Source organism: Akebia trifoliata, chromosome 9 (assembly GCF_017979445.1).
Source record: "Akebia trifoliata isolate Shusen 1 chromosome 9, ASM1797944v1, whole genome shotgun sequence".
Taxonomy (NCBI): domain Eukaryota; kingdom Viridiplantae; phylum Streptophyta; class Magnoliopsida; order Ranunculales; family Lardizabalaceae; genus Akebia; species Akebia trifoliata.
Genome location: NC_141383.1, coordinates 4163864 through 4185853, shown reverse-complemented (window position 1 = coordinate 4185853; position 21990 = coordinate 4163864). Strand labels below are relative to the sequence as shown.

At 35.2% G+C, this 21990-nt stretch overlaps 2 protein-coding genes and 1 pseudogene across 11 annotated transcripts; 1 reads left to right on the top strand and 2 right to left on the bottom strand.

The window, feature by feature from the left end:
• Positions 1–2609: 2609 nt before the first annotated feature.
• LOC147394131 (NAD(P)H-quinone oxidoreductase subunit L, chloroplastic-like) lies at positions 2610–14932 on the top strand. Of its 2 annotated transcripts, XM_086454389.1 has the most exons (5): positions 2627–2756; positions 2848–2923; positions 3003–3110; positions 3693–3787; positions 14707–14932. In XM_086454389.1, the coding sequence occupies exons 2-5, from the start codon at positions 2864–2866 to the stop codon at positions 14813–14815; spliced, it is 372 nt and encodes a 123-aa protein (XP_086310515.1). In that variant the 5' UTR covers positions 2627–2756; positions 2848–2863; the 3' UTR covers positions 14816–14932. The 2 variants fall into 2 exon arrangements, with proteins under 2 accessions (XP_086310514.1, XP_086310515.1); XM_086454388.1 differs by lacking the exon at positions 2848–2923 and having other exon boundaries at positions 2610–2756.
• On the bottom strand, positions 5082–6540 carry LOC147394132 (senescence-specific cysteine protease SAG39 pseudogene; annotated as a pseudogene).
• Positions 5680–21418, bottom strand: LOC147394130 (uncharacterized). 9 transcript variants are annotated; one of them, XM_086454391.1, is made up of 8 exons: positions 20982–21418; positions 20885–20894; positions 20776–20806; positions 12798–12839; positions 11044–11188; positions 9889–10789; positions 8362–8534; positions 6111–6242 (listed from the first exon to the last, which is right to left on the bottom strand). In XM_086454391.1, exons 3-6 carry the CDS (start codon positions 20793–20795, stop codon positions 10622–10624), a joined length of 375 nt encoding a protein of 124 aa, XP_086310517.1. In that variant the 5' UTR covers positions 20796–20806; positions 20885–20894; positions 20982–21418; the 3' UTR covers positions 6111–6242; positions 8362–8534; positions 9889–10621. The 9 variants fall into 9 exon arrangements, 8 of the variants coding, with proteins under 8 accessions (XP_086310517.1, XP_086310516.1, XP_086310519.1 ...); XM_086454390.1 differs by having other exon boundaries at positions 20776–20888; XM_086454393.1 differs by lacking the exons at positions 20776–20806; positions 20885–20894; positions 20982–21418 and adding exons at positions 13937–14009; positions 15392–16005.
• Positions 21419–21990: the final 572 nt, after the last annotated feature.

The window sequence follows — 21990 nt, the reverse complement described above, 5'->3', positions numbered from 1 at the left end:
GTATTCCAAATCTAGGGTTTGTGGATCCTTTTCCTTTCGTCGAATCCTTGTTGGAAATCTAGCTTTGAAGATCCCCATTACTTCGAAACCTCCTCGATCTAGCGTTCACCCTTCAAGTTCTCCATGTTTTTGCAAGATCAAACTCAAGAACTTTCCTTATCAAACGGTTACAATCCCTTGATTCATCCGGAGACTCAGATCCTTGATGGTTAAGTGCAAACCCTATCTACAAGTTTCCAATTAAGCAAAACCGATTTGGAAAAGCTTGTAGCGAAATCGATCTTTGCTTGTAAACCTTGTTTGAAGATATCGATCTATATAGGCCGAAGAGGGACAACTTGTGGTGCAAATTCTGGGAGACTGTTGGGAAGTCATATATGACTTCTATTCTTGATCGGTGACTTTGGACTATGTTGTGGATAAACACAGGGGTCAAACTCCTCACTAAGCTCACGGGGTTTGACTTGTGGGGGCAATGCCCCCTGGGCCAAAATATAATGACCGTTTTCTATTAGAGGTCCTTAACAATTTTACCCTCGGGAGTGATATATATATATATAGGGAAATGTTCAGCACCAAACATTTTGGCAAAACATTGGTTAGAAGTTTTGGAATGGGCTGATTTTTTGTGAGGATGATCTATAAGGTGAGGAGATCATCAACACCAAAAATCAGCCCATTCCAAAACTTTTAACCCCATCAAAAATGGTTTACAAAAAATGGATGGTCCACGATTTTTCAACTTGTAAACATGGGGCTAGAAGTTTTGGAATGGGCTGATTTTTGGTGAGGATGATCTCCTCACCATAGAGATCATCCTCACAAAAAATGAGTCCATTCCAAAACTTTTAACCCATCTAGCCAAAATGGTTAGCTAAAATGTTGGCCAAAACGTTTGGTACTGAACGGGACCCATATATATATATATATATATGGGTCGGGTTCCGTATAACCCTATTACGACTCACATTGTGACACACTGTTTTGTCTTATATGGGCAAAAATGTTTGGAATGGGCTGATTTTTTGTGAGGATGATCTCTATGGTGAGGAGATCATCCTTGCCAAAAATCAGCTCATTATGAAACTTCTAGCCCCATGTTTACAAGTTGAAAAATTTTAGACCGTCCAATTTTTGTAAATCAATTTTGATGGGGTTAGAAGTTTTGGAATGGGCTGATTTTTGTCAGGATGATCCCCTCATCACAGAGATCATCCTCACAAAAAATCAGTCCATTCCTAATATTTTTTCCCATATAAGACAAACGGTGTGTCGCAATGTGAGTTGTAAAGGGGTCGTAATAACGTCATCCTATATATATATATACACGGTCAGGTTCAAACGACAACCATTTCAACACACATATAGACAACATGTTTTGTCTTATATGGGCAAAAATGTTTGGAATGGGCTGATTTTTTGTGAGGATGATCTCTGTGGTGAAGAGATCATCCTTGCCAAAAATCAGCTCATTATGAAACTTCTAGACCGTCCAATTTTTGTAAATCAATTTTGATGGGGTTACAAGTTTTGGAATGGGATGATTTTTGCCAAGATGATCCCCTCATCACAGAGATCATCCTCACAAAAAATCAGCCCATTCCAAACATTTCCAAACATATAAGACAAACACGTTGTCGCAATGTGTGTCGCAGGAACCCGACCCATATATATATATATATAGATATATATATATATATATATATATATATATATATATATATATATAATATATATATATATATATATATATATATATTATATATATATATTATATATATATATATTTCTACCTTTCTATCATTACAATGAACAATAAAAGGTGAAAAAACAAGAGGAAAGGAAGAATGTAAATTAGGTGGGGGGAAATGGCAGGAAGTCGGAATAGGTAGATTGATTTGGTAGGTGCACTTAATAGTGTAGGTGAATTTATTAAAGTGTGATAATTAGTAAGGTGCACTTACATCAAATGGTAGGTGCAAATAGAGCTACCCATATCATAATGATATCCACAAATTCGGTCTGGAATGAACCTTCGCCTCACCTTTGTTTAGGGGATTTTGACACGTGGAATAACTCATACTTCTATGGCTTACTCCTTGACTAAAGTCTTTTATGAAAGACAACATGAAATGACATGACCCTCATCTTTAGCTTTCTATCCAATAGCCTTCGTTTTCAGACTCTCCGTCCTTTAGGCTAATATTTTTTTAACCTTTTACTGACTATTCTTCAATTTATTGCCAAAAACATTCCATTTTTCTTCCTAAAAATCCAAATTTGTTCTTAGGGTTTGAAGGTTTAAGGAGATAGAATCTTAAATTTAAATATGCGAATGTAAAAAAAAAAAAAAAAAAGTCACCGTAGGTATTGATGTTGGTGGGTTCTAGCTAAAGATCGAAGAGAGCATTTAGGTCATTTTATTAGTTTTCATAGAAGATTGTTGTAAAGGATTATATCATCAATTTGAGAACAGAAGGATATTTCAAAAATTCAACCAAAACCAGGGGAGTATTTCTAAATTATCCTATTTCTTTACTTTATTTCACACAAGAAGTCCCTCTAAACACATAAAACTGAACCCAAAAGATAAGGTAAGATGGAAGAAAGAGTGATTCTCTAAGATGAGCTACTCAATGAGCTTCCCATCTATCAGGGCCTTGCCCTCTCTCCTCCTCTTCCCTTCAATAAACAGAAGCTCATCTCTCTCCAGTTCTTCTAAAACCACACCAAAACCCAATCACCAATCTAAAAAGGTTTGTATTTCTATCATTTCTATACTTTTTACACCTAAATTATAAAAAATAATCACAAAAACTCACAACCCATTGTTGTGTACACAACCAGTTATATAGTCACATCGATGGAACACCGAAAAACTAATTGTGGTTTAGCAATTCAAATCGGAGTTTTTTTGGCCAGTGTAAGACTCTTAATCTGAACTTTGTTTTAATTTTGTTGTTGAGATGATGAAGTTTATGATATAGAAAGTTTTTTAACAGATTGAGCAACCGGCATTGGCGGTGACCGGTGTAAATAATGAAGAAGATCTATCATGGAAATTGATACAGTTAGGCATTATTGCATTCTGGTATTTACTTATCATGCCGGTGAGTGAGAATTTCATAAGAATTTATATTTGCACACCAACTTCTTATAGACACAAACACACACAAAAGGGGTTCAAAAACAAAAATAAAAGAGAAAGGGAGTGTTGGGTTTTTAGTCTCAACTACAAGATATAATTACAGGATCTAGAACTTCATAATTCAATCAAGGTAGATTATGGATTATACCCCAATGTTTACTTAGCTTAGAAAGATGGGTAAAAAGTGAAAAAACACTTCAGCATTTTTCTTATTTTTAAGGCAATATGTTCAATTCGGATTGGAATACTCTATAATTGTTGCACCACATTGTGTTTTTTCAATTTAAATGATATTTATAATAACATTTGATACAATAAATTTTAAAAATAAAAGAAGAAAACACCCCAACATGGAGCAGTTGCGGCAACAATCCAATTAACAATGAACCTTCAATTTCTTTAATGATCAATCTCGTAACTAGTAGAGCTTGAATTACATTTTTTATCTGAGTAGAAACCTCATTCATGTTAAATGGGTCTATTTAAACTTGGAATGCAAATATTTGTAGTTAAGATGATTGTCATTTTGGGGTGTGAATTGCAGCCGATCATCTTGAATTGGCTAAGGCTCAGATGGTACAAACGGATGTTCTTAGAGATGTATTTTCAGTTCATGTTTGTGTTCATGTTCTTTCCTGGGTTAGTATCTCTTCTGCCTTACCTTTTTTTAGTCTAATTTACACATGTTTACTTGGTTTCGATACAGATTATTTACAAATTTAGCCAAAAAAGATGCAGATTATCTTTGTACAAACGACCTGCTTAGGTTATACCCTTCCATGAATGCATGCATAATATTTGTTTGATTTTCAGGTTTCAATAACAGAAGTCTTAGATTTGGAAAGAGTGCGATAGAGAAACAAGATTCATTTAGCCGACCCCAAATCTTTGGCGCAAGGCTTTGTTGTTTTTGTTCAAGCTTATAATCATCCTCTAATTTCTATGGATGATAAAGGTGCTGCCTTGGTGTGGTGGCAAACTTTATGTAGTAATACCAGCAATTTAGGATCAAAACCTCAAGATAGGAACAAGAGATTTCGAGAAAACTGATTATATGAAACCAATAAGAAACAAAGAATCCATGGGTATTTGAATCCGAGTCTTTGGAAGAAAAAACAAAAAAACAAAATATTTGATGGAAGAACAGGGAATCCTTTTGAACTACCTGCTATAATAGGAAAGTTGTACATCCAAAAATAAATCTATCTATCAAGTTGTTGATATAATCCATGGACGTTTCAGAGGACATTACACTCTTGTTACACAATCACCCATTAGAGGAAGGAATCAGGATCTAGAACGGTGTCCCGTTCTTATAGAATAGGACCGGTGGCTACATGACACCTTTTGGAAGAGTATAATACACACACTACTCCTAATCAAATTGTTTTCTACATGGCATGGAATCCAATGCATTTAATATCCAACCAAAAGGTGCCACATAGACACCGTTTCTATTCTATAAGAATAGGACACCCTTCTGGAAGTGGAAGGGCCAAGCAATGGGGACAACTAATCACATAAATGGAAGGATTTAGTGTTGTTTATATTTTACAAGGGATACATTGTTACAAATCTGATCATATTAGAACTCGTCAAGAAGTGCTTTATTTGGTACTAAGATCATTGAAGGAACAATACTTAACCTTGACGCCTTTTACACTATGTGAAAAAGGCTCATATTTGACGGTCTTAACCCGTCAAATTTCTCAAAATTTGACGGACCCTCCAATCAAATATTCTCTTGTAAAATTTTTTTTTTTTTTGACAGCCCTGGCCTATCAAATTATTAGAAAATGGGCTTCAAAAAAAACAAAAAAAATCTATAGAATATAACCGTCGAATTTGAAGGTTTAACAAACAATTGCATGGTCCTCTAATTCACCAATCACAATGAATGAAATAATAATTAAAAAAATCAGAAAAGGAAAAATAAAAAAACAAGCTCCAAATTAAACTAAATAACCCAAAATTAATATACATGTAAGTCTCTTAACACACACATTAGTCATATATATATAGGAGAAACTTCGGAGGGAGGGATTAACAAGCTGAGAATCCAAATCATCTTCTTTCCATCGTACTTATCGATTACTTTCATGCCGTAGGGTGAGAAGATTCCATGGCAATACCACACAACCCTTCCTTGGCATCAACATCTCTTTGCATTCCTATGTATCATTCCTCTCTCCATCCCGAGCCCCACGAATTCTTCACCAACCAATATTTGGTGCCATCATCACTCGTCCCGTAACCAACAGCAGTGACACCATGGTCTAGATCAGTGCCACATTGTCCAGTGAAAACACCGCTCGAGTAGAATTGAAAGTCAAATCCACTAGCATCGATAGCCACAGACACGGGCTGATTTGCCACGGCCTTCAATAGGGCCTTCTCGCTGTTGGTTGGAACATCTTCATACCCAGTGATTTTAGCTGCCGATGAGGCTGTCTTCTTGGTGTTGCAAGTAGCATCAACTCCCTTGTAAGGATAGTTAGTTTTGGTAGTGAGGCCCTTGTTGTGTTGGATGAATTTGAAGGCATCGTCCATAAGACCACCCCACATCCTTGGTCCAGTCCACTAGTATCGCAGTCTACTAGTTCTTGTTCAGATAGAGAGATCAGCTTACCCGTTGTGAGCTGGTTAATCCCTTCCATGACTGCCGCTGCAGAGAATGCCCAACATCTTACATTTCCATACAAGTTAGAAAACTGTGAGACAGAAACCAAATTCACATTCTTGGGTTGTGTACAAAAACTTCCATACAAGTTAGAAAACAGTGAGACAGAAACCAAATTCACATTCTTGGGTTGTGTATATAACATTCTTATACCCATTACGAGATGTTTTGAATTCTTCATTAGTTTGATCTGCAAATTCATTCACGCTCAACCTATATAGTCGGTCCCCAGCGTTGTTGAGCGATTCAATTTTTTTCACATTAGCCTTAAATACCTGGAAACGCCTCTCCTTCTCCATGGAATCCTCGTAAACACGCCCATAACTAGCCATCTATTGTTCATGCCTCTCCGACATAGACGTCTCATGAAGACTACGAGCCAAGGCCAACCAACTTAGACACCCCAAAAATAATCTGAATCCAACAATAATCTGAATTAAAGCAGTATATGATATAGGATTACAGATTCAAAAACAGAATCCAACAATAATCTGAATTAAAGCAGTATATGATATATAGGATTCATGTTGTTGACCCCAATAATTGGGATGAGGGGTAGATGATGATGTGTGTATGTCGTTTGGAAGCATAGCCACAAAATTTGATGTTTTTTTCGATTGAATTCAGGTAAATCTGCCATGTATAAGAATTTAAGAGAAAATTACTTTAAAGACCATGCAATAGGGAATTCCAAATTACTTAAAGGCCCCATAGTTGGGACTTTCTTCTAAATGCACACGACTTGTCAATCTTTGTTTTTCCCTTAATTCCCTTACTGCAATCTATTGTGCGAACTCTAATCAGTTGGTTTTAATGACTATCATAACTCTTTACGTTTACCAAAAAGCAAACCCCTACTTTCACAAAACAATGGGCAAGCTAAAATATAAGAAGTAGACATAGGTCTTTTTTCTATTAATCATATCCAAGCTGAATTGTTTTTTATTTACTTGGATCATGAGCAAATGTCTGGATAGTGGACAATCCATCCTAAAGTCAATATGAAAATTTGAAATGCTAATCAACATTTGAAACACACATTGAAGTACATCAATTCTATTGTGAACTAAAATTTATAAGGCTATAAAGGAGTATAAGGCTGGTTTAAAATTAAGTTTGCCTCCTCAGGACCGGGTTAAGGCTAAACAAAACCTGTCCAAAAAATTTGCACATAAAACTGTGCTCACAGAAATCTGGGATCCACCGATCACGTGTACCCACGTGTATTAAAGGCATTCCACCGATCAAGTAATTAGGATTCTATATGACCTAATCCTCAAAGACTCAACATAAGGGACTGACTCCGGCTTGGCTTGAGATGGATAAAACAGATGATGGGAAATAGGAGTAGAAGAAGAAATTGGTGAAGCATAAAGCTGCATGTGTGATGGGGGACCCAATTCAATACATTCAAGTATTTTTCGGTCAAAATGTCCCTGAAAGCTATCTAAATGTTAGTAATACTCTACAATCTATTTTGAGTTGGTTGTAAACAAAGCTGGTTTCTCATTCGCTGCTGCCGGTGCTTGTGCAAGGGAAGTTCCCAATCTTGAAAACAAGAGGTAGGCTAAGATAGAAACACAACACCATGAACCCATTTTCTAGAGATGGTAATGGGAAGAGAGAGAGAAAGAGAGTATTATGGAGTTTATATGAACCCAGCGAGAGACAGAAGCTAGATTTGAATTTTCTAGATATGTTATTACTAGCTTTACTATGTTTCTTCTTGATATTGTTCTAGTTATGATCTCATATATATATGTGTGTGTGTGTGGTATAATTTTAGGAGGTTAATTAACATGTGTGATCATTATCATTAGTTAGCATTATAAAGTAAGTTTCATAATCTTACAAGAGAACTGAGATAAGTATTTTGGAAAGCAGTTGGGGGACCACTTCTCCATCTTCGTAATGGCCATAATCTAACTACGATGATATACTCAAAGTATTTTGAATGGTGTGTAGTTGTGTCCAGATTCTGCTATTGTAATGGCCATAATCCAACTACAATGATATACTCAAAGTTAAAGATGCATGATGGAGCCTCTCTTACAGTGATAGAGAATCAATCAGGTATTAAGTTTTAGTGTTAATTCTGTGCAAGAAAAAAACAAAGAAACAAAACTCACTGATTCTTTGTTACAGTATCCCCATAACCACAAAAAAAAAACATGTATCTTCCTTTATATAACTTCCAACACAGGTCCGTTAGCTATATTAATAAAAACATCTAATGTATCGTGAACTCAGCAAACACAAGACCACATACCTCTTAACAACCACTTCTTTTAACGGAAACAAAGTTCTTACAATTGAAAAAAAAGAACAATTAGGCGGTTAAGAACTTAAAATACTACAAGTTGACCCTTACAGATTTTGTTCTTTTTTTTGTTAACTATCTTATTTTCTGGACCAAAGATTCATTATCCTGCAATTTGAGATTATCTTATTGCACTCTTTCCCATTTAACAAGCTGACAAAAGTTGCCTCAGCAATAAAATGGAATAACCATACTACAAGAACTCTAACAGACCTGTAATACAGGTTTTATTGCAAGAAACAATAAATCAATCTCTTTGGCACCCAAACCAGGCAGAAGTGACACGACCAAATCCAATAGCTGGGCCCTGCAATTGCAATGAACCAAAGAACTTCAAATACCACAGGTCCCATAGCACCAAGAGCAGAACCAACACATTCGTGCAGCTGCAGATTAAAAATGACATCCAAGAGTGAAAGAGGGTCAATCACCAAGAAATTTACAGACAAAACAAGTTGATGCAAAGAAATTCTTCAGTATGTGTTAAGAAGTAAAGGAGCATATCAAAATCATCAATAAAAACAAGTAAGTTAATGATCCTAGGTCATAAATAATGATCTGAACCAAATAACTTCAGGTATCCACACCCTTAACCAACCAATAAAATGAAGGGAACTTAAAAAGGCACAAGCCCATGATCAGATGTATTCGTGCACATACCCATATGCATAACAAATAATGCATCTACATATATATATATAACAAACACTCAAATACATTCATAATATAATACATATAACACATCTACAGAATAAGTGTCTGTCCATCATTTTTGAGATGTTATGTAAACTGGGTTTTGTGTTTGTCTCAATTTTTAGCTTTCTTTTCCATTTTTTTATTGATCCAATCACTGTTCAGGGATAGCACACAGTATTACACACATAAAGACAAAAGAACAGATGACTGAAAAGATGGGTAAGAGAAAAATCTCTTATATGATCGACACGTGTGAAGGACGACCAGTGCTTCTTGGGTGACTCGTGCGATGATCAGTTTCTGAAAATGATGTCTCTCTCTGTCCCGTTTACACAGTCAGCATCAAACTGTCACTGAATGATGTTTGATCTAAATAATGCTGAAGTTCAGAATTTCAAATTGTTTTCTAATTTACAATAATAAACAAAAAAGTCAGCTGGTTAATGGATAAATCAAGCACTCTCAAACTTGAAAGATGTCCCACTTCACTACTTATCTGTCCACTTAGTGAATTCGCACTCACAATCACATCACACTATTGTTACTATACTACTGTTTGTCTTTGGAAGGGAAGTTTGGTGTCTAAAATCATAAATTCTTTTAGTCATTTCAGCATTTTCCAAAACAAAAACAACAATATTGACCATTTTCAAACAGAAGATAGATGATAATAGTCTTGGAATTTTTTGATTCCAGATTTAATTGTTATTCAGTTCCTACTTTTTAGAATTTGTTAGTTTGTTAGTCTACTCATGCTTTCTAGGAGATTGGTTAGTCAATTTGTTAGCTTCAGCTATAAATTTTAACCTTAATGGATATGAATAGGGCGGAGAAATTTCCGATAGTTTCCTTTGTTAGATAGCTAGTTCTAATTAAAAAAAGAAAAAAAAAAAAAGAGCACTCTTATCATTTTGATATCAGAGGACTTTCCTGCACCTATGACAGCACCACCCGGCTTTCAGAATGTCCATCAGGAGATTGATGACATTCGTATGCAGTTATCGACTACCAAAACAATATATTGATATGATAACAAGGACTTACACGACTACCACATGAAGTTTGACCTTTCCCACTTGCCCCTTTTCGTGGTTACCAAGGGAGGTCCATCCGATTCGATTTTCCTGCCTTTGATGGAGCTGATCCAGAAGGAAGGGTGCTCCGAGCACAACAATTCCAGTAACTACATGATGTTCCAGACAACCAAATGGTGGACTTAGCATCAACTCATCTTCAAGGTGAGGCAATACCATGGTATCAATGGCTGGCTAGAACTATGGGGCGTCCAACATGGATCACTTTCACTTGAGCCTTATGTACCTGTTTTGGTACAACAGAGGATGACAACCCTGAAGGATCATTGGCCAAACTACGGCAAACTACAACCGTACGCGATTACCAATCCAAGTTTGAACAGTTAACAAACCGTAGTTTGGTATTAGCAGAAGCATTCCTCATAAGGTATTTCATCTCAGGGTTCAAAGAAGAAATCAAACCTGGAGTCAAGCTATCGAATCCATTGACTTTAATCCAAGCATATTCAATAGCCAAACAACATGAAGAATCCATCAATGCAATTGTCCTTACTATGTCAAGAAGACAACCAATTCGTCCTACCCGTTTTTTACCACCACAACTGCCATCAACTACCTTTGCATTACCAACTCCACCAAGTAAATGGACTAGATCAGTTGTTGCAGTTCCACATGTGAATGCAAACTTACCAACTGGTGTTCGACGGTTAATAAATACTTATGCTCTATTAGGAAAACAATTTTCAATTATTTTGGAAATTATCAGAATCCTTCCCAGTTTCAATTATTCCTTTCGGACCCATTGTGGTACCATGCATGCCCCCACTCGCAATGAACTCTTCAACTGCCTCTGTGTCACCAGGGTATGGAAATTTTCGACGCTCATACAAGTGGGCCATCTCTTTTTCTTCCTGAAAATGCGAAGAGAAGCATATTTTCAGTCCTTTAGGGCAAACTAACACAAATGGTCTATAATGACCACCGTTGGCGAGGATGGGTCCCCATGCAGGAATGAACCTAACTTCATGGCTTTATGATAGATACCATCGATTGCTCTGGTAGAATTTTTCATAGGGGATTATAACATCTATGTCATTTGTGTATTGTATTTGTAGCACATAAATCGTGCAAGGAGGTTATGATTTATTCTAAGAGGAAGATTCACCTTGGGTCTGGGTTTAAGCGTCCGCCAACCAAGCGGCGATGTTTCATTCCACAACCAAGCCATACCAAAGAGAGTATATGTGCAGAGTAGAGCCTTTCCCATTTGCTTCCAGAAGTAGTAATCCTCTTTTCCCAACCCAATTTTTCTGATTACAGATCATAAATTTGAATTTATCTATATTTTCAAGATAAATAAAACGCATGTAGTTTCAAACTAAGATTGGAATAGGGATTAGAGAAAATATTTGAAGATGTCACTTAACTATCCTTTAATTATAAATATAATGTGAGTGTGTGCAGACATGGGGGAGGTAGGTGGCGTTAGTGGGTGAAGATAGCTTTTCTTTTTTGTTCCATATGGAGATTTTTCAAATTCAAATCAGCAAGCACTCCCCTTGTAACAAGGTACATGAACCCTTTCTAACTAGGATTTTTTCACATATAATCCAACACATCTTCAATACATCACCAGATTTCAAGAAAGAGACTAAAATTGTACATTTCTTTTTCTTTATGAATTATGTAAGCACTTTTTAGATGTGGATTTTTCATAATTTTTTAGAAGGAAGAGAAAAATACAAGCACTTGCAAGTGAATAAGGGAAGAAAAAAAAACATTGTTATCAATCATATTGTTAAATAAAGAAATCTAAGAATCAAACAGGAAGAAAAATACTACAACATAAAATGTTAGCTAGAATTGAATGAAGGAGCATGATTCATGTACCAACCCAACCAACAACAACAACTAGGACAGGAGATACTTATATCTTCAACATCATCCAAAAACTCATCCCAAAAAAATTAAGGTCGGCTAAAACATCATGTTCCCCCATCAAATTATGTCTAAGTCTTGACTTATATTAATTCAAGTGTGTTGGTATCTGCACTCACTACCTCAATCAATGTCCCTTTTTGTCTTCCTCTTGCTCTTCCAAAACCTTCAACTTGCATGATCCTTCTAATTGTAGCAGTCATTTGTCTTTGTGGGACATACCAAACCACCCCAATCAATTTTCCTTTAGTTCACCTCCTATTGGGGCTACTACATATTCAAAACGCATTCATTTATTATATCATCTTTCTTAGCTTTTAAATCATCCATCTCAGCATCCTCAACTCCACTACATGCCTACATTCAATCTATGGTAATGTTTCTCGACTACCCAACATTCAACTCAATGAAGCATAGACAGTCACTGTCGTCTTGTCATGACTATCTAATTGTTTTGTTATAATGATGATGAAGAAAAATATAACAAAAAATATGAAAAAGAAAAGAAAAATTGCCATGGAGTAGCCAAAAACGCTCATGAAGTAGCCAACTGGGCTAGAAATTGCTTAGCATTTAAAGGTTTTGAGGATAAGGGGTGGGTAATTTTTGTTCATATTTCACACTACAAGTACAGGGGAAGGTCCAAATTTTCGTCTTTTACCCTTTCTAGGATGTAAAATTTCCATTACCATCATCATCATTGTCAATGCCATCATCACCATAACCTAACTGAATCTTTCTTTTGTTATTTTGTTCTTTCTAAATGTTATATCCTCTTTTAAAGAATATGGCTGCTTCTATAAATCAAGTTTTGATTGGATATGGGTCTTGCAAGACATTTACCCTAAAACTTATTCTACCTCATAAACTGCAATATTTATGTCTGTGCTTCCATTTATCCATCAGCAACTAAACAAAGATACCATATGTGAAGATAACTAGATTAAATTTTTGAATCTGAATTACACTATGTAGACTTACTTCAGAAACTTCTGAGCTTTCATCATACTTGCATTCAAAAGCCTGCAATATAACAATTTCTAAGTGAGGAATTTTATCAAACAGTATTTATTAAGATATTAGGAAATAAAGAAAATGACAAGGCTAATGACCTAATAGAGCATAAAGATTGCATTCAAAAGCCTGCAATATAACAATTTCTAAGTGAGGAATGTTATGCCCGTTAGGCTATACAAAAATTCTTAACAATTAATGAAGCTTTGCACACTTGATCTTCTTGAAATCAAAAGAATATATGATCAAAAATGAAATTCGAAACGATGAGATTTTGAGGAAACCATCCAATTACAAGCAAGAATCCAACACTTAAAAATGAGCCTAAACTAAGGTTTTTGTACTATTTATAACCCTAAAATGCCTAAAAATAATATAAAAAACCAAAAACAAAGAGTACGAATTATTGAAATTGGTTACCAATATTTTATAAGGTGAGATTGAAACCTAGAGAACAACAACGTAAGGGATTGAGCCATAGAATCGAGTAATTTTTTTTCAATTATAAGTCAAAGGTGTTTGAATCATTAAAATGTATTCAATTGAGGTCACTTCTACATGAAATTGAGTAAGAAAATATTGGTATTGTTGTAGATCTAAATGAAGCACGGGAAGGCATAGCAGATCAAAATGTTTTTTTTTTTTTTTTCCTTTGAAAGAAGCAGATCGAAATGCATTTAAACCATAAAGTATACTTATGCCCTAGATTAGACGAATATAGAAATAATAGAACATAAAAATCAGAGACTTAGCGATTTCTCTACAAATCGCCCTAGCAAAACACAATTGAAGAAAAATAGAGCATAAAGATTCAGCAAAGCATTTTCCCTATTTTTTCCCATCTGAATTCGAAGAACATGGCTTCAATTTCGAGCAACATTAGCTTTCTTTAGACAAAATTCTTGCTTAATGGAATGACTTCTCATGAGACAGATCGCTCACAGACTGTATGAGCAGAGACAAATCTCAATCTCAAAAAACAAATGAAGATTTAAATAAAATGAACAGATTTGAACACTATTTTATAAAGTTAAGATAAAATTCTTCAAATTCAAACAAATTTAAATCAATTATGAACAAATCTATACCTCCAAACGATCTCTTACAATGAGGAATCGCACTCTGAATCCTATCTTGTTGCTCCAGCAACAAATCATCACGTCTACTATAGGATTCCTTCTGCGAAAGTCGCAATCATTGCGTTAGGGTTTCCATTTCAAAGAAAAAGTAAAAAATATGCAACCATGAGACCAAGTTTTGATTCCGAAACTTGCGTAAAAAATATAGAAGCAAAACAAGTTTTGATTCCGTAAAAAACTGAGATTAAAGGAGATGATGGACAGGTCGATCGAAGAGCGATGTTGATCGATCGAGAGAACGACTGTGAGAAAGAGATGGAGAGGTTGATCATTCTAGAGAGATACTATGAGAGAGAGAGATGGAGAGGTTGATCGATGATGACTGAGAGAAAAAGAGACAGAGAAAGAGAGAATTAGAGATCGAGAGACAGTGGGAGTGAGAGTGGGTGAGATTGGAAACGTTGTCCGCAAGCCGCGGATTTTGGGTTTTAAAATTTGACGGGCCAGGCCCAACAAATTTTTTTATACAAATTTGAGATTTTCACGTAGTGTTAACTCAGTGCTGCTGCTCTTCATTTTAGACTTTTAGACAGTTTTACTTTGTGAAGATTCACAGTAAAAAATATTATATGAATCAATGTGTAACACAAGCTAAAAAATTATCATTTTATTTTTGAAAGTGGGTTAGTGATTAGTAATTAGTAGGTGAAGGCAAGGTGGTGGTATCACCACTCGCAAACTTGAACAAACTTAATAAGCTGGCACCTATTTTAACAAATCTCTGTTTTTTCCTGCAGAATTCTTCTTTGGGCACCATTTGTTAATTTCTGGCGACTCCCAAGAGATCCAACTATGAAGTATCCTTGGTCTACACCTCAAGATCCTCCCTTAACTGATTCAAAGTAAGGCTGATGATTCATTATAAGAAAAAAGTTGTTGAATTCAAGACGCATACCATCTCTTTGTTCCACTGTAAAAAGTAAAAATATATAAAAGATTGTGATTCTTGGAATTTTGCTATAATAGTCACTACAACAAATATGGCAATTAGGAACCGTTTCTAAGGAAGTATGAAACGGTTTATTAACCGTCTCTAATTGAGGCGTCGTTAATGAATTTAAACGGCTGGAAGCCGTTGCACAACTCAACATTTGGAACAGTTAAAAACCGTTCCAAACCACTCAGATTTTGGAACAACTAAAACCGTCCCAATCTGCATTTATAGATAATATATATATATATTATATAATAGTTATCTTAGACAATCGATTTAAATCGATGTCTATAAGACTGATGTCCTAAGTCTAAGACTTTAGGCATCAGTTAGAAACCGATATCTAAAGTAATCATAACCATATGTAAAACATTTAAAAAAAAAGCACTGCTTATTTCAAATCAAACACTTTCTCCTAAAACTGCATGCTTGTAATCTGCATCCACTCATCTCGTCTTCTACTTAGACCACATATGTGAAGATCTAACCTTCTGACATTCTGAAACGTATTTCTATTGATTCCGCGACCTCAAGAATGGTTTCCCAATCGTATTGTGAAGATCAGAATTCTAGTGTGGCATATTCATCCATGACATATTGTTTGCTTTCAGGGCAATAGCCGTAGCGGCTTCATTCCCACTCAAGTTGTTTAGTTGATGAGCTGTTTCACTATTTCTTGAAATGTCCCTGCTTAAAAAGTTTGATGTTGGCGTGTTATACTGCTGAGCAACTCTCAGATAATCACAAGGAGACTATAATTTGTTAGATTGAGGAAGAACACCATACAGTCCCTCATCTGCATTGCTACTGTTTCCCAAACACATGCCTGGATTCCCAAAAACATGCATTGTGGACCAGCCCCCACAAGTCTGATGTTTGCCAGGAAACCAATTATGACCCAAGAAACTACTGCCATTTAAGGGAGGCCGGAACGAGGCTGATACATGAATAGGATCAATAGCCACCCAATCCTGTATGTCAACTGGCAAGAAGTGTTCTTGGCTTGGATTAGGGTATCTCCCACCATTGGAATACAAGTTCTTTTGGATGATCTGATGCATGCCAAAATCATTGGCTCTCATATGTTCCATCATCTGTAGCTGTTGCTGCCCAGAAATGCCAGGATGATGAAGCACGAGGGCTTTCAGACTCAAAAGATCAATGTAAATGGGCAACATTTACTTGACCAAGTATGGCGTATCCATGCAAGAAACATGGTTTGGTGGCAAATGGCTTTATCATCTTAGCAATCCTCTATTATGATATAAGACAATACTTCAAAGTTAACCTCGAAGTTTGGCATGAAGTTCCCCGATGTTCCTGCAACTGTACCACGCCTTAATTTCTTCTCAGTTATCACCCACGGTCTGCATACAATGAATAATTACATAAACACTTGGTTGGTCATTGAATAATGAGAACATTATGAGATTCAGAGGGTGACACAATTATTAAATAATAAGAAGTAAAAATACGCTGTAGGTTTTGAAATACTTGCATTACAAAGGGAATGCAAATTTACGTTATTGAAAAATCACCGATATTAGGGTGTGTGAATTCAACAAAGGTTGCCTTAGGGTTCATTTCTTCCTTTCTTTATTCATCTTGGCTGGCTATAGTTCTACTATAAGAACTTATAAGTCTGTCCAAGGATTGGGGCAATGTTCCCAAGGTTCAACCTCAACAATAGGTTCTAAACAAACAAAAATTAAGAAAAAAGTGTTGTCTAAATCATTATAGCAGTGTGACCAAAATACTTCACTGGACTTTGGGACTCTGCTTCTCGCCTCTCAATCTGTATTTAACATGGTTTTGTTCCGATCATAATAGACCTAGAACCAATTCAACAATTGAGTTTAACATGCTCACTACAAGGAGGTTCTTAAGTAAACTAGAACGAAAACTGCCACAAGTTAACATTCAATGCATTAGTATTGTGGAAATCATTATTCATCAAAGAGTCAAAAGCAATAAGAAATTCATACCAAAACTGAATCAATAAATGAAACAAATGCAATAGATATTGACCCAACCACTTAGAAAACATTCTAGTGTAAACATAAAAAAACAGTGAAAATATATACCTTTCTCTCAAGGACAAGATGACATAAAAAGAATTGTTTTGAAGTCAAATAACTTCTAGAGCTTCTCTTGGTTATCTACAACAACAATCCCCCTTGTTTATGATTCCAATGACAAGCTGGGGAACACATGTGCTTGACATGAAAAAGAAGTATGCTTATAAATGAAATCCACAATAGTTGAAGCAGTTAAATCCTTTTCTAAATTATCGATCAAAATATAATGCACGATCAGGAGCAACTCCATTTTCACATATCCAAGCAAGGCCTAAATTTTAGAAAGCTAACACAATATATCGTAAAGATGGTAATAGAACTTCAAGCAAACATTTAACAAGGCATAATAACACTCATTACTTGGGTCGAATTCAACATCTTTAACGCATAAAAATCACTACATACAGTTGGGCTTATGATTGCTTCAAACTAAGATCCAAAAATCTGTATAAGATAAAGTTCATGTCACGCCCCGAAATCCCAACACGAATCCCTATGATTCATCGGTTAGAATCTCGAGGTATGAGGTAATCAATCACACAACTAACAGAACATTCATAAATAATAATACTTATGAAAAGAAAATACACACGCAGCGGAATAAACATTTAACTAACATCTATACGAGAGTCTAGAGTAAACAGAAGAAATCGACAAACACTGACATAAGTCAAGATCTTTAATCTCATAATTCATCAGGTTACAAAAATTTCTAAACTACCATGTTTCTTATCTACAACCAAAAACCGCTAAGATCTTTACTAGTCCTCAAAGACATGGCGGCGGCAAGACATCAATCTGATCCTCCTCGAGGACCTCCTCAAAGAACGGTTCTTCAAAAGTTGAATAATCTGAAAGGGGAAGGATAGGTGAGTAACAGGGGAATGTTACTCAGCAGGATGAACGCCGTTCTAACAACGAGTCATACATGCACGAGTAATCAGTTGAACAGTTAAATAATGTAAATTTTTCATAATGTAACATACGATAAATGTCTAAGCATATTCAATAAACAGTTAAATAATTTCAACCTATCATTTCTATCATTTAAAGTAGCATATGCATCTTTTAAATGAAAACATCTATCAATCATTACAAAATAAGAAAAAGATACATAATAAAAACACGGCGGTGTAATCGATAAGAGAGCAGAGGAACACGCCGATATAACCGCCTCGGCTATGGCAATACGATATTCCAAACTTGACCTCCGATGTGGAATCCCATCGTTATAATCTGATTTTGTGGCCGGTCTAGCATACCACGGTTGGATGACCATTTATCCGGCTCAGACTGGCCGTTGACCAAGAACCCAATACTGAGTTCAACTAACGGTGAGGTCGACCGTTTGACGACTACAGACTAAAAGTGATCACTAACTAGCCCAGGAGACCCCTCGCGTCGAAGCCTATCAAGAGGCAATGCATGTGAACCCCGCCTAGCTCTACACTATACAGAGACCGCCTTTACACACAACGTTCCCAGGAAATAAGTAGGAGAAATTCCCGGATTTCATAAGCTGTAATATGCTCTAAGGTATCCCATACTACCGAAGAGCATATGACATCTAGTGTTATCCTAGATTGACTCGCCGCTTCCGGATACATAGCAACGCGTCACTCTTTATGGATGTTTCTACAAATCTTTACTGGTAAACAAAATAATTTATTTTGTATATAATATATCATTTCTTTTAATCGAAAATACAAACAAAATCTGGTAGTGCCCTCCAGTGACAGTTATCTGTCATATCCATCCATCAACCATCTCATCCCTCTATCTATTATCACGTTTTACGTGGCATGGCCACTACGTAGAAACTGGAGGCACTGTCCCATCAATCAGTCGAGAACATACGTTCTCTCTATCCATCCATCGATTAAATCGATCAATCTATCATCTAATTTCCTACATATCTATCAAAGTAATTTTACTTTTAAAGAAATTTGAAATCCATAGAGCATCAACCAATTCCATTCGATGGTTTTTGGTTGAGTAGAAAGACTCGAAAACGAAGATAAAACCATAAGCTGAAAATCTATGAAAATTTAACTAAGTGTTGAAAAATAATTTTTTTTAAAGTCGAATTGAAAACGAACTATTTATTTATTTATTAAAGAACTTAAAGTAATACTTAATTAGTTTTAATGAAATAATTGTAGGAAATGGGTATACATACTATATGGAAGCAACACAAAATAAATTAGAACCAAACTCAACATTCGGATACTTTTCCGAATTGCTGATTTTTCGTTATTTTTCGTTGAAACTCAACCAAAATCGATTCAAATATTATACTAACTATAAAATGATTATATTATATCAAATGAACTAAAACAATCATAAATAAGCATGCAAACATGATTCAAATCATTCAAATATGTATAAACTTAATTAAACAATCGATTTATCAACAATCATATGGATTTTCTATGAAATTATCGCATAACTAGAAGGTAGAAAGGAAGGCAACCTACCTCAAGCTATTTTCAACGGTTGAATGGACTTTAAAATCGCCTCCGGCCAATCTCCAAAATTTTCTTCCTTCGCGAAAATCGGATTTCTTTGCGTCCACGCGTAACCTCGGCGAGAGGAACAACTTTCCTTCTTGCGCCTAAGCTCGGATCGTTCTCGTTTAGTGTAGATCTGAGTTTCAAATATTGAAGGAAAAGGGTTGAGATTTGTTTGGAGAGGAGAATAAGAAAAATCTGATTTTTCTAATAGAATTTAGATATTTATATCACTTAAGTTGGGACATACTTGTCATTTTGGGAATTATTTTTCCCGAATGCCAAATGGACAAACTTATACTCTATTTTGGGTGATTTTTCGACACGAATCTAATGGTATGATCGGTTTCCTTAAATTACGTCTCTAAGGTGTCGTTTACTATTGGGAAAATATCTAATGCGAAACTCGAGGATTTGATAACTTTTAAATCAATGCACGGATCTAAAATTCTTTTCTCGAGATACATTTTAGGATTTCAGGTCATTACAGTTCAGATCATCTATGGGACATCCTGGAACAACTCTTATTCAACAACATTGAATGCCTCTCTTCAGTTGTTCTGCATGTCTTTTGTCTTTTAGCCTTCCCAAAACATCCTCTCTGTTATAAGTTTGTAACAGACATCCGTGTTGCAAATGTCATAATTCCATACTTTTATATAAGAGTTTATTTCCTCATCATCTATATTCTCTACCAATGAAAGTTGTAGATGGGATTCAAAGCTTCTCTCCAATACAACATCTTTGTTATAAGTTTTTTTTTTAAGAATGTTTGAAAAATATGAACAGAAATTAGAATTTCGTATTCAAAATGCACATGGGTCTAAGCAATCATTCATTCTTTCATGTGCAAAGTATCCCAGTGTAGGTTTAAAACTCGTTGAACCATATCAAAGCATAAACATAATGGTAATACAATGCTAATATTAGATATAAAAAATTATATAAATAAATACATTCAAGTCCACTAGAATGGAAACAAATTCATAAATCATTCCAAGCCATTCAATTAGTATATAGGCTCTCAAATAAGAAGAGAACCACTTAACCATTTCTCTATGAGCTCAACAAGTAAGGGTATAAACTAATAAGCCTTGGCACTGCTGCAACTATGCAAAATTAACAAAATGAACAAATAATCTTAAGTACATACTAACCCACCTCTAAATACCTCAATTATGACAATAAAATCATGAACATTAGCCTAATTGGATTATAAAACAACTAGAAATATTTGATTTTCATGCATAAACCACAAAAAATAGAGAATAAAGGGTAGAATACCTGAAATTAGGATCATACATCGAAAATGGATAGGAATCCTTCTCAGATCTTGAATTTTTTTTTTAATTATTGGATTCTGCTCAGATTCGATGTTTCCTTGCCAATGAATGAGCCTGAAACTTGAAATTCAATAAAAAAAACATTGAAAATATAAATCAAAAAATCAAAAACTCTATAAGAATATTTTTACAAATAAACAGTCGTACCTTGAAGATTGTTAGAAATCCTCAAATAGAACTTGAAATCTCAAAGAGAAACCAAAATCCTAGGAAAAATTTCCTCTGCACCCATGCATTGAGAGTCGGAGACTGATCGAGATGAAAATAAAACTTCGTAGGATTTGAGGATTTGAGAAATCAAAGAAGACTTCATCAAAAACGAAGATAGAGCTCCGTTAGGTCTAAGAAACAAAGATGGAGCTTCGTTAGGGTCTGAGAAAGAAAGATCTGATGTGAGAAATCGAAGAACAATATGAAAATCGAAGATAGAGCTTCGTTAGATTACGAGAAACATGATGAAATCAAAGAATAGTTGATCGAAAACGAAGATTGAGCTTCGTTAGGGTTTCTGTCACTCGAGTTCCTATTCGAATTTGAAATCCGGGAAAGCTTCTCAGGAGGTTACGGATCTAAAATCTGATTTATGAAACGGTCCTTCATAGAGAGAACGGTTCAAACCCGTTTTCCATAAAAAACGGTCATAACCCGTTTCATAATTTTGTTCCAAATTCACTACTTTCTTATTGTAAGTGTTAATATTTTGGAACGTCTTCCACCTCACAAACCCATGATAGAACCATAGCTTATCAATCAAGGAAGAAAATGATCCCACATTGTATGTAAATTTAGAGGATTTAGGGGTGAAAATCAAAATCCCAATAATAGATAGATGGATGTGTTAGTGCCTAAGTAACTTTTCAGTAATTTTTATAAAAACACTAGAGAGTGATGATAACTTTGGCAAAAGTACCTTTTAACAACATGATTTCGTTTGGTTATACCAATTATAAAAATATTTAATGAATTATAAATAAATTTAAATGTATATTAATTCTCTATTGACCACAGAGAGCACTTAATGTGCTTTAAAGGTGGTGTAAAACTTCAAAGTGGATAGTAATATATGAGACGAATTATAAGTAACGCGACGGGGGAGATAACCCTTTTATATCATATCATTAAACATCTTCAAAGCCTTTTGAGTACAAATCTCAAG

Coding starts and splice junctions, on each gene's coding strand:
- LOC147394130 (XM_086454391.1), bottom strand. CDS start 20,795: ATGTATGATCCTAATTTCAG. Junction 12,840..20,775: donor ATGTATGATCCTAATTTCAG/GTATTCTACCCT, acceptor GTTATATTGCAG/GCTTTTGAATGCAAGTATGA. Junction 11,189..12,797: donor AAAGCTCAGAAGTTTCTGAA/GTAAGTCTACAT, acceptor ATCTGTAATCAG/AAAAATTGGGTTGGGAAAAG.
- LOC147394131 (XM_086454388.1), top strand. CDS start 2,625: ATGAGCTACTCAATGAGCTTCCCATCTATCAGGGCCTTGCCCTCTCTC. Junction 3,111..3,692: donor GGTATTTACTTATCATGCCG/GTGAGTGAGAAT, acceptor TGTGAATTGCAG/CCGATCATCTTGAATTGGCT. Junction 3,788..14,706: donor GTGTTCATGTTCTTTCCTGG/GTTAGTATCTCT, acceptor TTTTTCCTGCAG/AATTCTTCTTTGGGCACCAT.